The sequence below is a fragment of the Triticum aestivum genome, chromosome 6B (assembly GCF_018294505.1).
Source record: "Triticum aestivum cultivar Chinese Spring chromosome 6B, IWGSC CS RefSeq v2.1, whole genome shotgun sequence".
Lineage (NCBI taxonomy): Eukaryota > Viridiplantae > Streptophyta > Magnoliopsida > Poales > Poaceae > Triticum > Triticum aestivum.
This window is the reverse complement of record NC_057810.1, coordinates 1460687-1484109: the sequence shown is the minus strand read 5'-3', so window position 1 is coordinate 1484109 and position 23423 is coordinate 1460687. Positions and strand designations below refer to the sequence as shown.

General features: G+C 41.9%; 1 protein-coding gene and 1 pseudogene across 1 annotated transcript; one reads left to right on the top strand and one right to left on the bottom strand.

Moving 5' to 3' along the window:
- Window positions 1-2238: 2238 nt before the first annotated feature.
- Window positions 2239-5692, top strand: LOC123135127 (protein FAR1-RELATED SEQUENCE 5-like; annotated as a pseudogene).
- Window positions 5693-19890: 14198 nt separating this feature from the next.
- LOC123135339 (uncharacterized) lies at window positions 19891-20900 on the bottom strand. Its single transcript, XM_044554367.1, has 2 exons — window positions 20668-20900; window positions 19891-20542 (listed from the first exon to the last, which is right to left on the bottom strand). The coding sequence occupies exons 1-2, from the start codon at window positions 20836-20838 to the stop codon at window positions 20333-20335; spliced, it is 381 nt and encodes a 126-aa protein (XP_044410302.1). The 5' UTR covers window positions 20839-20900; the 3' UTR covers window positions 19891-20332.
- Window positions 20901-23423: the final 2523 nt, after the last annotated feature.

Here is a 23423-nt window from a genome sequence, read left to right as displayed (position 1 = left end):
AGATTTTTTGGGTGATATTTAGATTGTGTAACTAAATTTGTTCATAGAATTTTAATGATTTTTTTGTTCATAGTATTTAGAAAAAGGAAAAAAAGAAGAAGTAGTTTATATATAGTTGAACTAGCATGTTGATTTAATAAACTAATTTATTTTACTATATATAGAAGTAGTTTGTTTTTAGTAAGTACTACTTATTTATTTATAGTAAGTGCTTAGTAGTTGAACTAGATAGTTGACTTAATTAATAAAACTAAATTATGAACGTAGGCCGGAAATGTCGTACTCATCGGACGACGATAACCGCCCGGGGGAGTGCGACTGGTGCCACGACGATCGAGGTATCTGCGACAGGTTCATTGAGCTGGACGAAGATCGGCGCTTCAGCATTAAGCTCGAGGAGACCTGCGATGTTCATACGGTACGCAACGACGACAATAGTTGTTTTCGTAATTAAGCACGACTTCAACTATTTTAACGTGTATTTTTCATCTTTTCCAATTCGACTAGCTTATCCCATGCTTTGCACGAAACCAAAAAAATTATCCTAAGTACCGAATATGGTGTGAATTTTCAAGTAAAGCTGTACAATGCTCAGAGTGTAACCCATTTTGGTTGCAAAAGTTGGGATGCATTTTGCAAGATGTATGGTCTTGATGAGGGTATGCTTGTCACCATGGATCTTGGTGATCCTACAATCGAGCAAGAGACACCTTCGATTTGGGTCTTTGTGGATACACCTCCAGTTCTTCCCTCATGTGAGCTAAACATAGTTATTAAGTAATTTATATTGTTTATTTCAAAATATAATGTTGACAACTTATCTTCATTGACAGCTTATTTTCATTCTTCAAAGAATGTGCGGAAGATGGTAGACAGAACGTACTACACTGAAGGCTCCGAATTAACTTATTAGGAGAAAACTCATCTGGTCGGATTTTGTACTGATCTTGAGAATTACAATATCTACAATCAAACTCCTCAACATTATGGTCAATACGTGCCACTAGTGCACGTGTTGAACTACGGTAACTACCATGGAGATACCCTGGTAAGATTATTTTTTACTATTACAACATCCGTGCATCTTTTTGCACACTTCTAAAACTAGTACATCATTGCTAACTACAAAGTTATTATTATGTTTTTCAACAGATAATCCCGAATGATTGTGTGCCTCATGTGATGTATACGCGTGGTAGCCTTCATGTTTTGAACATACGACCAGGTCGTCCTACGAATCTCAACTGTCCATACCGGGTTTCTAAAAGAAGTGGAGACATAACAATCAAAGAATGGAAAAAATGTATGGACAGTCGTAAGGAGCTTCTTGGAAGCAATAAGCAGCGAAAGGCAAGAATTGGAGACAGGATGATCGCCATTCTTCATAATGGAGAGTCAGGGTCTATATTGTTTTATGCTATTTTACTTTAAGGGTGTTTAGGTCCTACCTGATACTGATGATCATGTGCTAAGAACAATTATGTAGGGTTGGGTTCGATGACTATATATGAGGATGATGATCGTATGACTTATTATTAATAACGAGTAGAAGTTGTATGATGATGCATGATTAGTAGGACTTGTTATTATATATATGATGATGTAATGATGCAAAAGCATGCATGAGCATGTTATATCTGCGGGTGCAATGATGTATGATGCATAACGTGTACAATGTGTAGTATCGTAAAATACCAGCAAACGAAAAAGAATTAAAATGGAAACACAAAATTAAATGAAAAAGAAATCATAAAACTAAAAACCCACCAAACCTTATAGTACCGGTTGGTGTTACCAACCGGTACTAAAGGGCTCCAGGCCCCCGGAGCTGGCTCGTGCCACGTGGTTGCTAGCACCGGTTCGTGCTGAACCGGTACTAAAGGGGGGGAGCCTTTAGTGACCACAAATTAGTGCCGGTTATATAACCGGCACTATAGGGCCTTACGAAGCGGTGCTAATGCCCGGTTCTGCACTAGTGACGGGCGCTGGTGCAGGAGTCGTGACGTTGCAGTGCAGATTAGAACTGGAGTTTGGTCGGCCACATTTATTTTGGTTGGCAGGCGTCATCAATACGGCCGTGAATGCATCGTTGCCGTTCCTGTACGAGGGTAGCTATCTTTTTGAGAAGACGGGGGAACAGTTCCCTAGCGGGCCGACGAAGAATGAGTCGCCGGCTAGCGGTGACAACTGAGGGCCGCGGGATTTCACTGGTATCGAGCTCAAGAGAAGCAGAAGAAAATGGACAACGGGGCGAGCGCCTCGTTGCTGACCAGGTATGTTCTTTACCTCAATTCTGGACACTGTTAGCGAGATCTGTTCTTGCTCAGATCTATGGCCACACTTGCTAACAATTTATCTTCTTCTTTGAAGAGATGGTGCGGTTACTTCTGAGAACCCGAATCGCCTTCCACCGCTCACCGAAATAGCAGAGAGCAGCCGCGAGTTGGATTACTCCCCAAGCGAGGAAACTCAGATCGAAGCTGATATTCTGATGGATGAAGAAGAGACAGTAGGTTCAACCATATGTGAAGGAGGATGGGTCAGAAGGTATGTTTTTCTAGGAAAAGGAGGTTAAATATAGTAAAAATACGATGGTACTCGAGAGCAATTCATACCTGGATGGACATTCATTTCAGAGGATAATTACTTCAGTTTGTAGTGAAGAAAATTCTGGGTACCACCAGAAGAACTGTTACATGATGATTCATCCCTTGTTTATGCTAGATCTTAACATGTTCCATGCTATAATACTGTAAACACACTATGCATCTGGTCTGAACTGTCTGTAAGACTGTATAGCAGACACTGAAAATGAAAAAAAATCCAAAAAAAATGAACGGGAAGCAATTACTGAATTAGTGAAAACCCACAATACTATAAGATTAAATGTTTCTGGTTTTGTGCTGTTTAATTGACGATAAACTATGGACGGCATAAACCTGCTGACATATGAAATTATATGAATAGTAAATTTAAAACAATTTAAAGGTTTATGCCATAAAAGAACTAGCTTTTCTAACAATCTGTTCGCTGTTAGGCCGAGGCATGGACTAATGCCCGATGAAAGGAAGACCAAACCAGATAGAGTTGCACCTTTGGAACAGGCTTTAAGAGGATTTGCATCAAGGAAGACAGATGCTGTAGTGGCTCCTTCAGTTGGCTTGGTTTTTGATTCTTTGGGTGAAGCTTATGATTTCTACAACCTATATTCTTGGGAATTAGGTTTTGGGATCAGATACGGCAAGAGCAGAACAAACGTCAAGGGTACAAAATGCATGCAGGAGCTCCTTTGTGTATGCTCGGTAAGATTCATTCTCATAATTTTTATGTTGGGTTTTTACCAAATAGAAAACATTTGTTGATGATAATGTTTAATACTCCCTCCGTTCCATAATGTAGCGCATATAGATTTTCTGCAAAGTCAAACTTTATAAAGTTTGACCAAATTTATAGAGAAAACTATTTATATCTACAATACCAAATGTACATAATATGAAAGTATGTCTTGTGATGTATCTAAGCACATGTGTTTGGTATTCTAGATGTATATGATTTTCTCTACAAACTTGGTCAAAGTTTATAAAGTTTGACTTTTAGAAAAATCTATATGCACTACATTGTGGAACGGAGGGAGTATAGGGTAAACCAAAGAAAACTAATACCACATCGTGCCGATCGGAATGCCCAGCCATGTTACGACTTTTGAGAACTGCAGACCAGGGTTGGTTCATATGCGAGTACAGGCATGTGCACAATCACGCTATGCTATCAAATTGCACAGAGAAGCTCCATTTCCCATCGCATCGCCATATTGACAAATACACCAGAGAGCTTGTGTCGCAACTTCGTGAGAATAATGTAAATTTAAGCAAGGTTTACAGCATAATTGGGACTTTTTTTGGTAGAATAGAAAATGTTCCTTTCACTAAAAGGTGCCTAAGGACATTGTGTGGAAAGATAAGCAAGGAACAGGCTGATGACGATGTTAGGAAAACTATGGAATTGTTTTCAGATTTGAAGGAAAGAGACAGTGAGTTCCAGTATACCGTCCAAGTAGACAGCGAGAGTAGGATAAGAACTATTCTGTGGACTAATGGACGTAGCAAGCTCCAGTATCATCATTTTGGCGACGTGGTTACATTTGATACAACATACAAAACAAACTTGTACGATATGCCTTTCGGTTTGTTTGTTGGAGTAAACAATCACTTCCAGAGTATACTTTATATATGCGGGTGTTTTGATGCGGGATGAGAGGGTAGAAAGCTTTGAATGGGTGTTCAGTGAATTTGTAAAGATGATGGGCGGGAAGAAACCAGTTACAATATTAACAGGTGTGGAAAAGACAGTACTAGACAGTATGTTTCTAACCATACCACATTCTATTTACGCAATACTAAATATGAATTTTCTTTGAAATCACAGATCAGGCTAGAGCAATGGAGGTTGCAATTCGGAATGTATTCCCAGGAACAATGCACAGATGGTGTAAATGGCATGTCTTGAAAAAAGCAAAAGAGTCTCTAGGAAGCAATTATACGAAGAAGTCGGACTTCAGGACAGAATTTCATCGGCTTTGCGACGAAATGCTTACAGTAGAAGAATTTGAAAAAGGGTGGTCAGAATTAATTCCAAAGTACGGCCTGGCTAGTAATACATTCCTAGCTCAAGTTTACGAGGTTAGGGACAAATGGGCCAAGCCTTATTTCAGTGGCAAATTTTGTGCTAAAATGACAAGCACTCAAAGGAGCGAGAGTGCAAATCACATGCTTAAAAACTATGTCCCACCAGCTTGCCCAATGAATGTTTTCGTTAAGCAGTATGGCAAGTTACAATATGACAGGGAACAGGAGGAAGGTTTTCAAGAGAAGAGAACAAGGCTGGTAAGAAATAAAAAAAGACATGTTTGTTTGTTTGTTTATTTTCTGTTAAATCAATTCCTTATGTTTAGTATTTCAATGTAGGGTGGGGCTGTTATTAAATCAAATCTCCCAATAGAGCGGCATGCTAGCAAGATTTATACCAGAACAATGTTTGAGATGTTTGGAAGGGTCCTCTATGTAGCTGGTTACTACAATATTGAAGAGTTAGAACCAAAAACAAGATATGCCGCCATACATGGAGACCCGGAGAAAAGGGATCCATGGTTCAAGAATAAGTATGAGGTGGTTATATCTGATGACCAATCAAAGTACACTTGCGAGTGCGGAAGATATGAGCACATGGGGATGATATGCTGTCATAGACTAAAGGTATTCTCGACCTCGACCTTCTCATGTTTTCACAATGCAAGAATGAAAAGTTTTGTTTAAGCTTCTTTATTGGGTACTGTAGGTTATGATAATACTTGATGTGAAAAAAATCCCTAAAGCACATATAATGAAGAGATGGACAGTAGATGCTCGTGATGTTTTGCCTGATCATATAAAGCATTACCAACGAGACATGGGGCCACCTGATGCAATGACATTCAGGCATTCTGCCATGTACATAACTACATTGGAGATTGTTCATCTTGGCGACAGTAATCCAGATGCTTTCGAGGCAGTTATGAGTGGACTGTGTGAATTATAACAGAAAGCAATCGGATTAAGTGTGACCAAGGATGGACTAAGTGTGGTTGAGAAGTCGAAGGCATCTAGCATGACAAACTCTGTTGGTTCAAGAGCATCTTACAAATCAATGAAGACCAAGCGGCCAAGCATTTCAAAAGAAACTGTTTCAAAATCATCTAGTGTGAATCCCGTGGAACCAAGCTCCAATGGTAATGCTGAAGTTACTTCGAAAGAAGTTATTTTAGCTCCGGAAAGAAGATTGAAGAGAGGGTACCCAAGCACGGCACGTGCAAAAGCGCCTTACGAAGATTCAGAAAAGCGAACCCGTTTTTGTAGTGTCTGTCGAGGAAAAGGACACAAGAGTACAACATGTCCGCAGAGGGGTGATATCCCAGTTAAACCACGCAAAGAACCACTTAGCAATTGCAAGGTTGCTGGCCATAGGAAGAACAGCTGCTCTAAGTAAGTAGGCTAGGAAAGGTTCTGTCCACGCGGCGATTACTGCCATTATGACGTGGGCGGAGGGTGTTATGTCATCTGCCGAATCACCGGTTGGTGCGGTTTTCTCCGGTTTGTCACTACCGGGCTCCTCTTCCCATAGTACGGATGGCTTGAAGAGCCGTTCCAGGAAGATATTAGGAGGGACGGCATCACGCTTCGCACCGATGCGTGCCAGTACGTCGGCCGCCTGGTTATTATCTCGAGCTATGTGATGGAATTCCAGTCCTTCAAACCGAGCTGACATTTTTAGGACAGCGTTGCGATATGCTGCCATTTTCGGATCCTTGGCGTCAAAGTCTCCATTTATTTAGGATATTGCAAGGTTTGAATCCCCGCGCACTTCTAGACGTTGAATGCCCATGGAGACTGCCATCCAGAGACCATGTAACAGGGCCTCGTATTCGGCTGCATTGTTGGAGTCCGTGTACATTATTTGAAGTACATACTGGACTGTATCTCCGGTCGGGGACGTCAGTACGACGCCAGCCCCTAGTCTGGCCAACATTTTGGAGCCGTCGAAATGCATAGTCCAGTTGGAGTATGCGCCGTACTTTTAGGGAGTTCGGCTTCTGTCCATTCGGCGACGAAGTCAGCCAGAACTTGTGACTTTATGGCTCGCCGAGGTTTGTAAGTTATGTCGAATGGTAAGAGCTCGATGGCCCATTTTGCAATCCTGCCCGTTGCGTCGCGGTTATTTATAATGTCATTGAGTGGTACTTCAGAGGCCACTGTTATCGAACACTCTTGAAAGTAGTGCCGGAGCTTTCGGGACGCCATGAACACCGCATATGCTATCTTCTGATAGTGCGGGTAACGGGATTTGCAAGGGGTTAACACAGTGGATACATAGTACACTGGTTTTTGAAGAGGGAATTTATGCCCTTCTGTCACTCGTTCGACGACGAGGACCGCGCTTACAACTTGATGCGTTGCTGCGATGTATAACAGCATTGGTTCGCCAAGAGTGGGCGCAGCCAGGACCGGATTTGTTGCCAATATGGCCTTTATTTCTTCGAGTCCGGCAGTGGCGGCATCCGTCCACTCAAAATGTTCGGTGCGCCTGAGGAGGCGATAGAGGGGCAGCGTCTTTTCTCCTAAACGGGAGATAAAGCGGCTTAAGGCTGCCACGCATCCTGTTAATTTTTGTATTTGTTTGAGGTCTTTTGGAATATCCAACTGTGACAGAGCTCGGATTTTAGCCGGATTTGCTTCAATTCCTCTACCGGATACAATGAAGCCCAGCAGCTTTCTGGCGGGCACGCCGAAAACGCATTTTTCCGGATTCAGCTTGATGTCATATGCTCTGAGGTTGTCGAATGTGAGCCTCAAGTCGTCTACTAGAGTTTCGACGTGTTTTGTTTTGACGACTACGTCGTCTACGTATGCCTCGACTGTTTTGCCGATCTGGGTGGCCAGACATGTTTGAATCATGCGCTGATATGTTGCGCCGGCATTTTTGAGTCCGAAAGGCATCGTGTTGAAGCAGAATGGTCCATATGGAGTGATGAATGCCGTTGCAGCTTGGTCTGCTTCCGCCATCTTGATTTGATGATAGCCAGAGTATGCATCCAGGAAGCACAACGAATCGTGCCCTGCTGTAGCATCGATAATTTGATCGATGCGGGGGAGAGGGAAGGGATCCTTTGGGCTAGCCTTATTGAGGTCTTTAAATTCGACACAAAGGCGCCAGGATTTATCCTTCTTTGGTACCATCATCAGATTTGCTAGCCAGTCCGGATGTTTGATATCTCTAATGAATCCGGCTTCCAGTAGTTTGGCTAGCTCCTCTCCCATTGCCTGTCTTTTGGGTTCGGAAAATCGTTGAAGAGCCTGCTTGACTGGCTTAAATCCTTTTAGGATGTTTAGGCTGTGTTCTGCCAACCTGCGTGGGATTCCGGGCATGTCCGAAGGATGCCAGGCGAAGATATCCCAATTTTCCTGAAGGAATTCGCGCAGTGCGGCGTCTACTTCGGGGTTCAATTGTGCCCCAATGGAGGCCGTCTTTGTTGGGTCCGTTGGATGGACCTGGAATTTTATTATTTCGTCTGCTGGTTTGAAGGAGGTGGACTTGGATCTTTTATCGAGTATCACATCGTCCCTGTTCACTGTAGAGCGCAACGTGGTGAGTTCTTCTGCCGCTAAGGCTTCGGATAGTGCCTCGAGGGCTAGTGCGGCTGTCTTGTTTTCGGCGCGGAGTGCTATGTCCGGATCACTAGGGAGAGTGATTATTCCGCTGGGCCCAGGCATTTTGAGCTTCATGTACCCGTAATGGGGTACTGCTTGAAAAATTGTGAATGCCTCTCGTCCTAATATGGCGTGATACCCGCTGCTGAACGGGGCCACCTGGAACGTGACTTCTTCGGATCTGTAATTGTCCGGAGAGCCGAACACCACATCAAGTGTGATTTTTCCGGTGCAGCGCGCTTCCCGGCTAGGGATTATTCCTCTAAAGGTTGTGCTGCTTCGCTCAATACGGCTCCAATCGATTTCCATTTTTCGCAGAGTTTCCTCGTAAATGAGGTTTAGTCCGCTGCCGCCATCCATGAGGACTTTTGTCAGTCGAAAGCCGTCCACTATGGGACTAAGTACCAGTGCAGCTGGTGCTCTGGTTGTTCGGAATTTAGGCTCGTCGCTGGCGTTGAAGGTAATAGCTGTGTCACTCAATGGATTTGCTGTTGCTACTTGGTAGACTTCGGTGAGTCCACGGATTGTTCGCTTTCGCATATTGTTTGATGCGAAGGTCTCGAAGACTGTTGATATCGTGCTGGTATTGTTGGGGTGGTTTCCCGGAGCTAGAAGTTCCTCGCCATTTTTGGCCACCTGCCGTAATATCCAACATGCTCGAAGGTTATGTGTTGGGACGGCTCCCTCTGCACTATGAAGTTTACAGGGTCCATTGAGCCATCCCTCTAGTACGGTTCCGTTTCCCTTATTGGGTTTTTGTTTTTTCGTTTTTGCATCTGGGGCCTGAGTGTAAGGCGCCCTTTTACTACGGACTGGGTTTGGGGCCGGATTATCCCAAAATTGATTTTCGGTTTTCCAGAAGCTCTCCATCGCATAATACTTCCGTACTATGGATGCCAGATCGGTGAAGCGCGTAATTTTGCGACGATCAATGGCGTTTAGTATTCCCTTGTCCGTGCAGTTGTTGCAGAAGATTGGTATTGCGTTTTCCTCTCGGCAGTCCTTTATCCTGTCCATAACCAGGAGGAATCTGGCCCAGTAGTGATGTACTGTTTCAGCAGGCTCTTGCCGTATTAGAGATAGATCGCATATGTCTGGGCGGGTGGGTGGAATAAAATCCGGATCCCTGCCCATCTTGGGGCTCAAAGGCCGAGGGGTTTTCGAATTCGGAAGCTTGGTTTGCTGGACACAATCCAGCGAGTCCGGGGCGATGCATGATTTTAAGTTCAATGCTCGATCGAAGTCCGTCCCTCCGCGGAGATCCAGCATGGAGGGTTCGGGAATCCGGACATGAATTGTTTTCAACACAGGCAAAGAGTTGCCGTATTGCTCCTCTACCACTGCGATGTGGTGGGTGGCCTGGGGAGAGTTAATCTCTCTCAGATCGGTTTTAAGCCCAATCTGGTTGTAGTCCGTAGCGACTCCCAGGGCGGCGATGCGATCCAAGAGCTCATTAACAGACGAGAGCTCTATTGGCTCCAACTGTTCGGCAGCTTTAGGGCTGATGCGAAGATTGCTTCTAACGACTTGCGAAGTCATTGTCGAAGCGGCGGCCGGACAGGCGGCCATAAGAAAACCACCAAGCCGGGTAGTTTGGCCGGCGGCTAAGGCCCCTTCGGCGAAAATGCCGTCTTTGAAGACGGGTGGAGGCATCCGCTCTATCGGTGACGACACAGAGGAACTCTCAATGAAAGCACCAATGTCGGTGTCAAAACCGGCGGATCTCGGGTAGAGGGTCCCAAACTGTGCGTCTAGGCGGATGGTAACAGGAGACAAGGGACACGATGTTTTTACCCAGGTTCGGGCCCTCTCGATGGAGGTAAAACCCTACGTCCTGCTTGATTAATATTAATGATATGGGTATTACAAGAGTGAATCTACCACGAGATCAAGGAGGCTAAACCCTAGAAGCTAGCCTATGGTATGATTGTTGTAATGTATGTTGTCCTACGGACTAAAGCCCTCCGGTTTATATAGACACCGGAGGAGGCTAGGGTTACACAGAGTCGGTTACAATGGTAGGAGATCTACATATCCGTATTGCCAAGCTTGCCTTCCACGCCAAGGAAAGTCCCATCCGGACACGGGACGGAGTCTTCAATCTTGTATCTTCGTAGTCTTGGAGTCCGGCGGATAATGATAGTCCGGCTGTCCGGACACCCCCTAGTCCAGGACTCCCTCAATCATCCTGATGATTGGACAGACAAAAAGTCCATCAGGGTGAAGCTAGCCTTTGCTATGTTAGTAGTCTCAGTTTTCTACAGTCCAAGGGAAAAGAGAGGATACGTCCCCAAGGATGCATATCTGCTGGCATATGCACCTGAAAATCTGGACAAATTGAACTGGACCAAATATGGAGTTGCTGAGCTTCTTGATGGCGCAGCTAGGGTTCAACAGTATGTCGTCAATGGCAACACTAGACCTGGGATCACCATCTTTGGTTGCCACTTCTATCTGCAGGTAGGATAGTTTAGATCTGTTTTTTGTTTTTCTGGCTTTGTGGATTTGTATCTTACTCAAACTATATATTTCTTTTTTCAGGTGCAGTATTTTGATGTCGTCGATGCCGGACATCACAACATGGACCCCACTGTTTGGCCTAGGATATGTGAGTACACCGCACCGAAACTGTTTGCTCTTGTTGAGAGGGACACGATGAATTGTACAACCATGAGGGTTTACGGCATGTTGAGGGTATGTCTAATCTTGAAAAATTCACAAAACTTGATCATGTTGTAGGAAAATCTAAAAGTTTCAATTGTATTCAGCCTGATGTGAAGGAGCAGGTGGCAAGTCTTAAGAGGCAGAAACGAACGGCGAGTGGGTCACAGTTTCAAACTGTACTCAATGAGCAGCCACCTACTGTCATTCTATCAGATGTGGATGAAGTTATGCTAGCGCTTCCAACAAACAGTTTCGCAAGTAGCGTGGCAGGGCGTATTATGCCAGAAAGATTTGGGGCAAGCGGAGGTGGAAACAATGGCTCCAACTTTAGTGGCATGTCCAAAAGTAGACTTTCTGGGATAGAAAGTGTAGAGGAATTGAAGAACATAGTGCACCAGGTAAGTTGGGTGATGTTTGAACATTTTGTTGTAGTTTGCTTCAAAAAAACACCATACTGACCCAAAATCTATATCTATTTTGTTTTGACAGGCAGAAGTTTGGCTCCAGAATGCTATTGCCAGTATGGAGCTAAATTGCAAGCTAGCTGATGACAATTTCCTACAAGAAGTTAAACGGCGGACTTCAATATTTGATGGGTCAATAAACACGATGGTCGCAAAACCATAGACAAATTCAAAAGACAACCAAACTACTGACATTACAGTACTTGCACAACCATCTTGTAGATCATGGGGTTGGAAAACACATGCCAGGGTTGGAGATACACCTAAACATGATAAACATGCTCCTTTCAGGTTGGATTCCCATTTTGATGAATGAGAACTGATTATTCTGATATGATTGATACATTTTTAATCTGCATTTCTTAAATGCAGGTGGTACTGGGACAGGTCTGGACGGCGCAAGTACAAGTTCGGCGCCCCTGGATGCAAGAGTACTTGATGGTAAGTGATACAACTGAAAATGATTACATTTGCGTTGATGCATAGTTTGCTGGTAACAAGTTTTTTTTGAATTTTTTGAGAGGACTATTTTGATCTAAAAGTTCATTTGGTGTTAATAACTGGACTGGTGTTCAGCATGACATTAGAACTCACAAAAGCACCCTCGTGCTCAATCCGGTTCCTTTACGGTCAGCACCAGTAAACCTTACTGGAGCAGGAGTAGTTCAACCTTCAAGTTCACCCAACTTAGGGAAAGGGAAATCAAGTGCATTCTACAATTGTGGAGGTAATCTTGTAGGAGTAGTTCTTTAGTGAAACGCATGATAAAAGGCTCAATCTAATATGTTTCTTTCAAATTTTTTAGCCGGTCATCCGAATACAGAGACTGGCATAGGAGATGGTGTTGCTTCTCATAAGAGTCAGGTAGATGCTTTGGTAGATGTTCGTGCAGAGGACATTGTTGAAGAAGGGCAGATCTATGGTGGTGCCTTAGGAAACAATGAAGGTCAGCAAACACATAAAAACATAATGTATGAATTTGTTGTAGATATAATAATTTGTGACACTAATCATTAATACTCCTCGTTGCCAGGCGGTACTAAAAATGCAGATAAAAAAGCTTGTTCCAATGCTGGTGCTGGTGGGTCTTCTCCAAAGCGTCCAAGAATAGAGATTGAAAATGAGGCTCATCAAAATGTAGAGAAGACTGGCAGAGATGAGATTGCTTCTCTGAAGAGACCGCTATGTGATGCTTCGGTTAATTATCGTGGGAAGGAAGTTGTTGGAGAAGAAGGGCAGATCTATGGTAGTGCCTTACCAAACCATGGAGGTGAGCATAAACATTTATATAAATTTTTTTTTCTAATGAATTTCATTTTAGGATGCTCTTTACTGATACTGCTCATTCGCAGGCGGTATAGGATTTGCAGATACAAATGCTGGTTGCAGTGGTATTGGTGGTGGTGCTTCTCCAAAGCGAACAATATTAGATATTGAACCTGAGGCTGGAGGGAAAGAGCTTATAGTTTACACCGCTACGCGATGTGAGTTGATTATTGCAGTTAGACTAAAAATCATGAATCCAGATGAAACAGGGGTTCCTTGCTTACATACTGTATAAATGATTTTCAGCTAGAAGAGCAAGGATAGAGCCAAACTACGTGATGATAGAAAAACATATGCACTTTGCTCTCCCATCCAGCAGAAAACCCTTTCCGCTATGAGATGAGAATAGAGTTTCCGACGCTCAGGACAGCAAAAGACTTATATGATAGATTGTTATTTTCTGACTCGAACACAACAAAGAAGAAAAAGTGCGGTGCCTTCTTTTATTTGAAAAGAATAGTGTCAACCAATTGAGAATTTATTTGTTGTCCAGGCTATGGTATATTCACATGGACCCAACACTGCTTAAAATGACTGGATCAGAGCTTATTGAGGTTTTTCAAGAATTTGGCATTTTTACAAACAAGACCTACGAGTCTATCAGAAGGATGCTTGATGAAAAAGAGCATGGGTGGTATGGAATAGAAGAGAGAAGAAGGTGGCGGAAAATACATCCGAAGGAATGGGTGGTGAGTTTGCATACATGATTCATTTCTTTGGTGTGATTAGTATTTAATACTTGTTAAAACAGGAGATGGTGCTGGCTGGTGGGGATTACATCAATAATCCAATGACGAGACAAATGTTTACTGGTGGGCAGCATGCTTATGCACTAGACACCTGTCAACTGGTATATGGCTTATATTGGTTTATTCCAGTTGTATTCTCAAACAATTCATCATCTAAGTTATAAGTGTTTATTGTTTGCAGATCTGGGCCATGCATGAAACAGAAGAAGGATACTGCATAATGTATGTGTTTGATATGGATCTTGAAATCTTACATGTCTTTGACCCCAAACGTACATGTGCTGGCATAAGAATCCTGGAAAGGCTTCATCAGGCTACTTGTGAAAAACTACTTGATGGACTTCTAAAATGTGTGGCTGCTTACTTTGAAGGCTGGGATCAGGACAGGTCAAGATGGAAGTTCAAGTTCCATGATTATGTTAATAGTCCTTGCCGCACGTAAGAATGATTCACACAAAGCAAGATGAAATTTATGTGGGAAGTTTTGTTGTGTTGGTCTAAATTATTAATTTGCTTGAAAATGCAGAGAAGACACACCGGTTTACGGATTTCATTACATCTTGTCTTTTGATGGGATGCATGTGAATGGAGAAATCGACAAGGTATGGCAATATTGTCTATTTTTTGGCAATTCAAAATTGAACATGCATGAACATATCTAAATTAGCTTGTACTGATTGACAGGAAACCGTGGATCATCTCAGGAACAAACTGATGTACCTTGTATTGACGATGGAAGGCAATTCAGTCTATCCCGATGAAGGCAGCGACGATGAATGATGAAGACTGGTCAGTAGTACAATCTCGATAGGTGTGTTCCTGCATGCAGGGGAAATGCCAGGCAGAAATGGACTAATAATTAAGGATATAATGTAATGTACTTTACCTACTATTTCCTATCTAGCAGAACCTATATGTAGCAGACGCTTGCACAAGACCATAAGTATGTAATATGTTTAATTCAGATTTGGTACTCACTGCCTTGCCTGCTTGGATGACATTTAGCTTTTCGTTATTCGACTTATTTCTGATTGAAAACATATTTTTTTGAAGGATATGGCAACTTGGAAACTTGCTATTTTTGATATATTTGTCTTCATGTTTTGTCCATGCAAAACGCATAATTCTATTTGACAGCATGCTTTGTGAAATAGTTGTAGGAACATATTTTGCACTTCGGTAAAATTTTCAAAGTAGATAGACCTACCAATAACATGCAAGTATTGCATATAAAAAAATGTTTTTGAAGGTGAGGAAATATTACAATTGTGTAGATCCGAATAAATAACATTTATATATATGTTGTTTAAGTTACCAAGCCCAACAAAAAATGGTTATATTACGTAGAACCTAATGAAAAAGGAAGCACTAGGGTTTGCAAGACATCACAAAAAGATATGTTGTACTTTCATTTATTGTGATGAAAACGCATAAGTCTATTTGATAGCATGATATCCGAAAAAATTGTAGTATCATATTTAGCCCTACCGAAAACATGCAAGTAGTGCGTATAAAAAGATTTTGTAAAGATAATATGTCTTCTACATGTTTCATAAATAATATAAATGCATTTGAAGGTGATGACATAGTACAATTGTGTAGACCAGAATAACTAACATTTTTATATGAGCTGTTTAGGTTATCAAGACCAACAATTTTTTGATATATTAGGTGATATGATTAATGCAAAAGGAATGCATGTGGCGTTAGGGTTTGCAAACACAAAATGATATATTGTACCTTTGTGTTCATATTTTGTCATGAAAAGGAATAGTATTTGATAGCATGCCATTTGAAGTAATTGTGGGATCATATTTTGCACTTTGTGTAAAATTGTCAAAGATGATAAACCTAACAAAAACATGCAAGTAGTGGATATTAACTAATTGTGAAGATAAGATTTTTTTCAGAAATAGTATAATTGCATTTGAAGGTGACGACATTTTCCAAAATGTGTAGAACCAAAAACCTTTTTCTATGTGTTGTTTAAGTTACAAAGATCAACAAATTTTGGTTATATTTGGTGAAACTCATAATATGAATAATGAAAAAGGAATGGATGTGGCATTAGGGACATACAGACAGCGACGAGTATTAGCGTGGTATTATAATGAGCAACAACAACTCCTAATATGGATAATGCAAAACCAATGTGTGTGCCATGAGGGACAGACAGCAAACAAGCAAGCAAGCTTTCTTTATTAAAAGTCATAGTACAGGATATCATCCAGCATAAAAACATAAAGGGGAAACACGTGAGCTGCTTTCTATGTGTTGTTTAAGTTACAAAGATCAACAAATTTTGGTTATATTAGGTGAAACTCATAATATGAATAATGAAAAAGGAATGGATGTGGCATTAGGGACATACAGACAGCGACGAGTATTAGCGTGGTATTAGAATGAGCAACAACAACTCCTAATATGGATAATGCAAAACCAATGTGTGTGCCATGAGGGACAGACAGCAAACAAGCAAGCAAGCTTTCTTTATTAAAAGTCATAGTACAGGATATCATCCATCATAAAAACATAGAGGGGAAACAAGTGAGCTGCATTTTGAAGTGCTTCAGTTGCTGACTAGAGCTTCATGGAGAGGCTGTGGCAGGTTTGATATGTTTCCCTTTATGAGTAGGATTTGGTGAAGCAGGAATCCTCTCTCCCTAAATAATCCATCCTGGATAAATGTATTCAAATTGATTAGGTGGTGTCGATTGCTAATGAACGACCACTCTATAGACAGGTTATAGGGACATACATGCGTCAAAATTTCTTCAAGAGATGTTCCATTAAAATGTCTTGCAAGGTGAATGGAGCAGACGCCTGATTCGTTCCTGGCAGACGGTAAGATTAATTAAAATGATTATTACATGGCATAATTGTGTCCAGGTGATTGCAACGTGTAAATAGGAAAAACTTACTTTGGGAAGAGAGATGTTGTAAGGAAAGGGAATTTCTTCTTCCAGTTTGAACAATCGACATGCCACTTTCCAAAAAAATTCAAGATGCAAGCAAATAGGGCAACATGTAATTTGTCAGCAACAATTTCATGAGTCTTCTTAAGTTGGCTGGTGAGACCTGAGGTAGCATCAAGTATATAAATTGTTTTTGATAGCATGTCCCATGTGAAAACTGCCCAGCCGGATTCTAGAATAGCAGGTACATGCCACTGAAAGAAGAAATTGAGAAATTTAATAAATGCAATTTTGTGTATGGTTGCAATGTATGGTATGGTGAGATGTTATTATGTACCATTCTGCATTGAGATATGTTGTAAGGAACAAGTTTCCCAAAGAACTGGTCTTGTACAGATTTGAGAAGCCAGGCCTTATCATTGGATAAAACACTAGTCTGCATTTAAAGAGGAAAGAAGCATGCTTTGTGAAAAAACTATATTCATTGAATGACAATAATGAAAAGAATATAAATTGGGAAAGGAATATTGCTTAACGCAAAATCTGGTTCGAGGAAATGGCGGCATGGCCCTGAATTTTGTGGGTAAAGGAATTCTTGATCAATTTGTCTAATACGGCGAATTAGCAACGAAAACAGTTCATGGTCAATTATGTCTGTACCAACTAGCTGATCTGCAATTGCCTCACATGTCAAAGATATGAACCTAGGGCTTGGGTGTGTGATGCTGAATCTGTGAATGCGAAAAGCAAATAAGTAACTACAATATGTTAATTTTGCAATGCAGCAAAATGTACTCAAATTAGAAGCACACCGTTCTTTGTCTGCTATGTGTAGGCGGTAAATTGTAGTTGCCAATCGGTCTTGGTATGCGATCGAGGGGAAGTCGATGGTCGCACCTAATGACCAATGACTCATGGCGTAATGAGAATGGTTGACCACAATTTTTTCAGTAGGTTGGGCGGATGACTGGCCAAGAATTACGGATCCAACGGGGATAGATATGTCATCATTGTACATGAAAATTCCCCCAGCAATTGTGTCTGCCCATGATTTGATAGTATCTTGGTTGGACTTGTTACGAGCAGCATTGGAAGATTCAGGTGTGTGGAATGATGAAGTGCCAACTGACAATGTGGTGATATTAGGGATTGGAGATAAACGTAAAGCATTGAAACATATTTGTCATAGAATAATTGAGATGTACCAGTTGTTCTGTCGTGTGAGCTATGAAGTGCTTTTCGTTTGGTTGACGAAGATGCGGTTGGAATGTCAGCTGTGACATTTGTGTGGATATAAGATGATTAAGAATGATGTCAGCTAAGTAGCTGAAAAAAAAAACCTGTAAGGGTGCATGGTTTACCTTCTGAATCATTATTATACAGACGGCGATGTTTCAATGCAAATTTAGGATCAGGTGTTGTGAATGAGCTTGCATTGGGTGATTGTCCTTGAGTATTGTGCTGGAGAAGGCATGGTATTGATCTTTGAAGACAGCATGTGCATCTGTTCTCCAACTTGGGTGCTATTTTATCGAGGAAACGAAGATTCTCCTTCAAAATTGAATCTTTTGCATCGGCAATCATCTTGAATGTTATGGCATTGTGCTGTTTAAGCATTATACCAACTTCACTGTATACCTACGTAGCGCCCAGAACACACGAAACAAAGGATGAGTTCATATCATTACAGGACACTGAAAAAAACAGTAAATTAGTTGTTAAGCTCACCAAATCAGGATATTGATTCTTCATGTGAATTGAAAAATCATTCGCAGTGGGCAATTGACGAGTATGAAACGGTTGCGAAGTTGCATTCGTGTTATTTGCGTTATGACCCGGTGTTCCAGTACTTATGGAAGGGCTATATTGGCGGCGAGGATTCTGTTGAGGTAGATGTAGACTGCGACTGTTGCTGTTAGCAGGTCTGTTGGTTGCTATAGGAGTCTGAATGTCTGGTGTAGAATCCCAACACGCTCGTTTGTAACAAATTTCAGCGGCTGGGCGGATCTGCACAAATGTGGAAATGTGAAATGATAATGGCATATCAGACATGGGGATTTGCTATGTGGAAACTTACCTAGACTTTGGAATAATCTTCCGTGTTCTTTGAAGGGCTGCTGCACTGGAGGATCATCCCACGAAAAGTTGACAGATCGAAATCCAATATCCTTGGGAGTGTGTTGTGTGACATGTTGAAAATTCCTAAGTCAACATTATCAAGGTAGAAAACCTGCCAATTGAGTGTGATCCAGTAAATATATATTCTTAATTTAGATACATGGTGAAGTATTGAGGAGTACGATCCTGACCTGAAGGAAAATATGGCAACCTTCTAAGTGTGTGATGGCTCGGTTGTTCAGCATGTCAGCTTTTAACTTGGTTACAGCTTTCAACAAATCTTGTAATACATACTCGCACCAATTGAAATCAGATATTCTCTCAGGGTTTACTAATGCTGCCCAATAATCAATTGTAGCAGCATCATGCTTGCTGGTTGGTGCAAGCAAGTGACCCATGGCAAAAATAACTAAAGCCATTTTAAAACTGTCTTTCTCGATAGTTGATGAAAATTTTTCTGACAGTGGACGACATAAAACTTTCTCAGCTGATTTCAATATCTGATTCCCCTTTTCAGGCATCCCGAGCGCGGCACGTATGATGTTTACTGTGGTTTCTTTCGGTGGCTCCTGTTTTGCAATGTCCAGTTGCCCACATGGTATACCAAATACCTTATGAACATCTACATCTGTGAACCTCAACCTTCTGAGATTATCAATAATGATAGATCTGCTAATGGTGTCCACTCTATTCATCACCCATTTACTGAATTTAAGGTTGATCCTTGGTAGTGGTCTGATTTTGAGGATACCTCCCCAACCCATTTCTTGAACAAGGAAAACTTTGTACTCGTCGAACTGAGATGTTACTGAAAGTACCTTCTGCACAGAAGTCCTCGATGTTTGACTTGGGCCAGTAGAATGTATATTGAAGAACTCAGGGTCGTCAAGAGGGTCTGGATCTTCGTTAGGGCGTGAAGGTGGTGAAGACATTTTTGATGGATCTGGAAAACAAAAACAGATAAATGGTATAAGAATAGTGATGCAAAGAAAATAGAGAAAGGAAATCGAAAACGGAAAGAAATTACCTTGTTCGGAAGAAGCAAAGATGCAGGCGGCAGAATAAGAAGACAAGAGGATGTAGAACAGGCGGGAAAGGGCAGGGACTGAAGAAGATGAGGGGGAAAACTATCTGGGACAGAGGAAGAAGAAGATAAATGGGACCGAGCTAGGAACTGTGCAAACAGTAGTAAGTCAAAAAGGAGAAATGAATGAAATTAAATGTGACAAATGTATAACGCTGAAAATTAATGACTGCCTGCTACAAGTGTAATTAATTCTTGCTTCGGATTTTAATATCACAGTATAAAAATTGTTACATCCCAGGGTAAAAATGCTGAGTTATAGCAAACATTACTGATGGTGAAAAATAAAGATAAAATAACTAAAACGATGAAAACAAACCAATGGAGCATAACGAGATTATATTATATTGAAGCTGTCACATTAGCACCTCCGTATGACTGATTTGAAAATTTACAGAGGGGCTAACTGAGTTAGGTAAGTGGATTCAGGATCATGATCATAACTAGCTATTACATGGTTGCATAGATAGGGTACTGCTTCGCGTACTGGTCGTACTAATTATATACTCCCTCCATTCCAAAATATAGTGCGCCCGCGCTTCCCGGGGTCCAACTTTGACCGTAAATTTAACCAACAAGACCAACTGCGGCGGAAGAAAAAATTATATAATTGAAAACTTCTTTCGAATACGAATTCACTGATATAGTTTTTGCTCCCGCCGCAATCGGTCTTGGTAGTTAAATTTACGGTCAAAGTTGAAGCACGTAGATAGAGGAAGCACTACATTGTGGAATGGAGGGAGTATTAGCCTATTACATCATTACAACTGAACTACATCTTGGAGACTAGAAGCATCATCACAGCAGCAAGGGTACCAAGTGCAACGGCAAGAACAATCTTCATGTCTGACTGAATGTCACGCAGGATAACGGTGGGGGTTTCCTGGGAAGAAGTAGGTACTGGAAGGAAAACGTGCGCCCATCTAGCGCGAAGATAGTCGATGTACTTGTTCTCCCATTTCCAAAAAGTGCAACGCCCAGACTGCAAAGGGGAAATTCAACTATGAGCTAGAATTAGATAAAACTAGATAAATCATATGTGGGGAAATTCAACTATGAGCTAGAATTAGATAAAACTAGATAAATCATATGTGGACAGATACTTACATCGCGGAACTGGCATTTGTAGAAATGCCGACCGGGGTTGAGGGGAGTCTCGGAGATGAACCACTGGATCACACCAGTGTTGCATCTAGGGCACCGGATGAGGGGGAGAGGAGCGATGTCCTCTGTTCCGGCGAGAGAGACGGCAGGGATTGAAGAAGCAGAAGACGCCATGACCGGATCAGAACGGAAGAGGGAGCTCGATTCACTGGAGATCCAGATGCAGGCGGCAGGGGAGCGGGTCAGGCATTAACGGGGGTATGGAGCAGGAGTGACCGGGGGGTGGGGGTAGGTGCAACGGCCGCATTGACTGCGTGGTAGTGACGTAGCTGCATGTATAGTACGCGGTCAAGGGCTGGGAAATACGTTCGGGCGAAATTAGCCTATACCAAAATTCTACGTATGCGTGTACCGCTAGTGGACGGCTGTTGATGCATAGCGGACGGTGCGATACCAGGGTGGGGCGTTAGCAGGTTCTCCATGGTATTTTCGGACAAATGGTCAACTAGTGACTAGTGGCACTTAGAGATGGAGTTTATTAGTTGGACCACTAGCACTAGTGGTAGCAAGGCTCTTCACCCATCGGTCAGTCAGAGTTGGACAAGTTGTTGGATGTTTAATTTTACGCAACAAAATTTTCCATGTTTTTACGCGACAAGTTGTGCAGCCACCTGCCTACTTACATTTTTTTAGTCTTGGAAAAACTGTTCTTTTCGACATGAGGTATGCTGTCTGAGGTGGCGGAGGCCTTTTATCGTAGAAAAGAAAAGCAAAGTGGCGATGGGAGTGACTCATGGCGGTGAGGTCATGTGATGGACGTCCATCAACTGGAGCAATTCCGAGTACACACCAGGAGGGATGTACTACAGTGTATACCAGGAGGGAGATAAATATTTGCGTAACTCCTCTATTTGGAGACACAACTATTATGCTCCGAAATCCACCTTTTGGGCTTCTGTTATTAAGACTCTACCTTTCATACTGAAGGCTTGTAAATTTCAAATTTTAATGGCGACAAGTCCTTGGTGCAAGGATTGGGAGAAAATTCATGATCATCTCCAAACTAATTTGGAGGGGCCCAATATTAATAGTCACCTTTGGAAGCCCTACGACGAAGTTTGGGATCAAGAAAATTAGTGCCTACTTTGATGATTCCATTAAGAATAATATATTGAATAGTCCTGTTATCAATGCCAATCTAGAATATACCATGTGTAGCACTCACACTCCTAATGCAGATTGTACAAGAAAAAGTGCATACAAAACTCTTGTGCAGGAAATTCAAGATTGCTCTTTGAGAAGAGAGGCTCTTTTTTGGATCAAGGAGTTGCTATCCCGAACAAGGTATGAAAAAGGAAAACCATGATCCCACGGTCATTTTTTTTTTTTGCTTGAGAGCTAATTAGGCGGGTTGTAGCTACATGATTAAGAGCTTCCAGGTACTCCAAACATATCTAGAAAGATTGTTGTAGGTCTGGTCAAGTAGAATCAGATTTGCACATTTTCTTTGAATGTAGTTTTTCTAGACCAATTTGGTTCACCTTCGGTTCCAAATTTGACATGCTAAATTCTAATATATATCTTGCCAATGTCACTCAAAAGATCTTGACCACATATCACTTAGAACTAAAGGTAGACACCATTTTCACAATTCTATCAAATATATGGAAAGTAGAAATGATCTTCACTTCAACAAAAGAAATTAGAGTGCGGCAAATGAAGTTTACAGGCCCGACGACAACGAGAATGAGGAGGTTGGTGGCTCTGTGACGGCCGCGGCATGGCACCACGACAACGATGCCGACATGTCCCCCGGGGCCATCGGCAGCGAGGTAGAGTATAGCATGGGAGGGCACCGACACTCGGGTCCGAGGAAGGCCACCACTCTTCCCCTCCCACATAAGCTAAGCTTGGCGGGCTCACAGGCTACACAGGCGGAGCTGGGGCTTTAGTTTGTTGGGCTCATTGCCGGCCAGACATGGGGAGTATGGCACCGGCGGTCATTTAGAGTAGGTGAGAGTATGGTTTAGTTAAAAAAAAGTCCGAATATAATTAATGTGCTCTAGTTTATATGAAAATCATTCGGTTTGCACGAAATATGTCCAAAATGAAAATGCTTTCTTTTGGTTTATATGAATTCAGCAGGTTTGTATGAATTTCGTCCGGTGCGTTGAGATGAGATTTGAAATGTATGCGGATATCTTTAGATGGCCGGCTCCCGCATCCGTGTCTGTGGACTGGTCCCAACCAATTCACGGACAAATGATGTGTCTGTTTTGGCTTGGTGTTGGAGATGTCCTTACCCCTAAAAATAGTTCTTTTCTTTTCTTGTCTCAACAAAAGTTCTTTTCTTCTCGATCCGGTAAGCTAAGTTGTGTTTGCATTTTTCTTCATGCAGTTTAACATTTGCATATACCCGCAGGAAAAAGAAACTTTGTTGAATTTGAATATTTTATAATATTTCATCATGGCTATTATCATTCCAGCTAAACGAAGTAGCTTCAGAACAGTCGTGTGCATATATTTAACTTCACGTAGATGTATATAAGGTTCTAAAATGTGTGCTGCCTTCACGATTCTACTCAGTTGGGATATGGATGTGTAGCCAGACAAACGATTCCGATGGTGATTCCAAGTTGGGTTATGGATGTTCATGTGTAACCTTGGAAATATAAAACTTGTGCACTAATTGTATGTCGATAAGTCTTGGATGCCCTTCCCATCTCCATTGGTTGAGACAGATCCATATTTCCTCGTGC

What these genes read in the sequence shown, in the direction of transcription:
- LOC123135339 (XM_044554367.1), bottom strand. Translation starts at nt 20,838, where the DNA reads ATGGCGTCTTCTGCTTCTTCAATCCCTGCCGTCTCTCTCGCCGGAACA. An exon ending in ACAAATGCCAGTTCCGCGAT is followed by an intron (nt 20,543 to 20,667) that starts GTAAGTATCTGT and finishes TCCCCTTTGCAG; the next exon opens with TCTGGGCGTTGCACTTTTTG.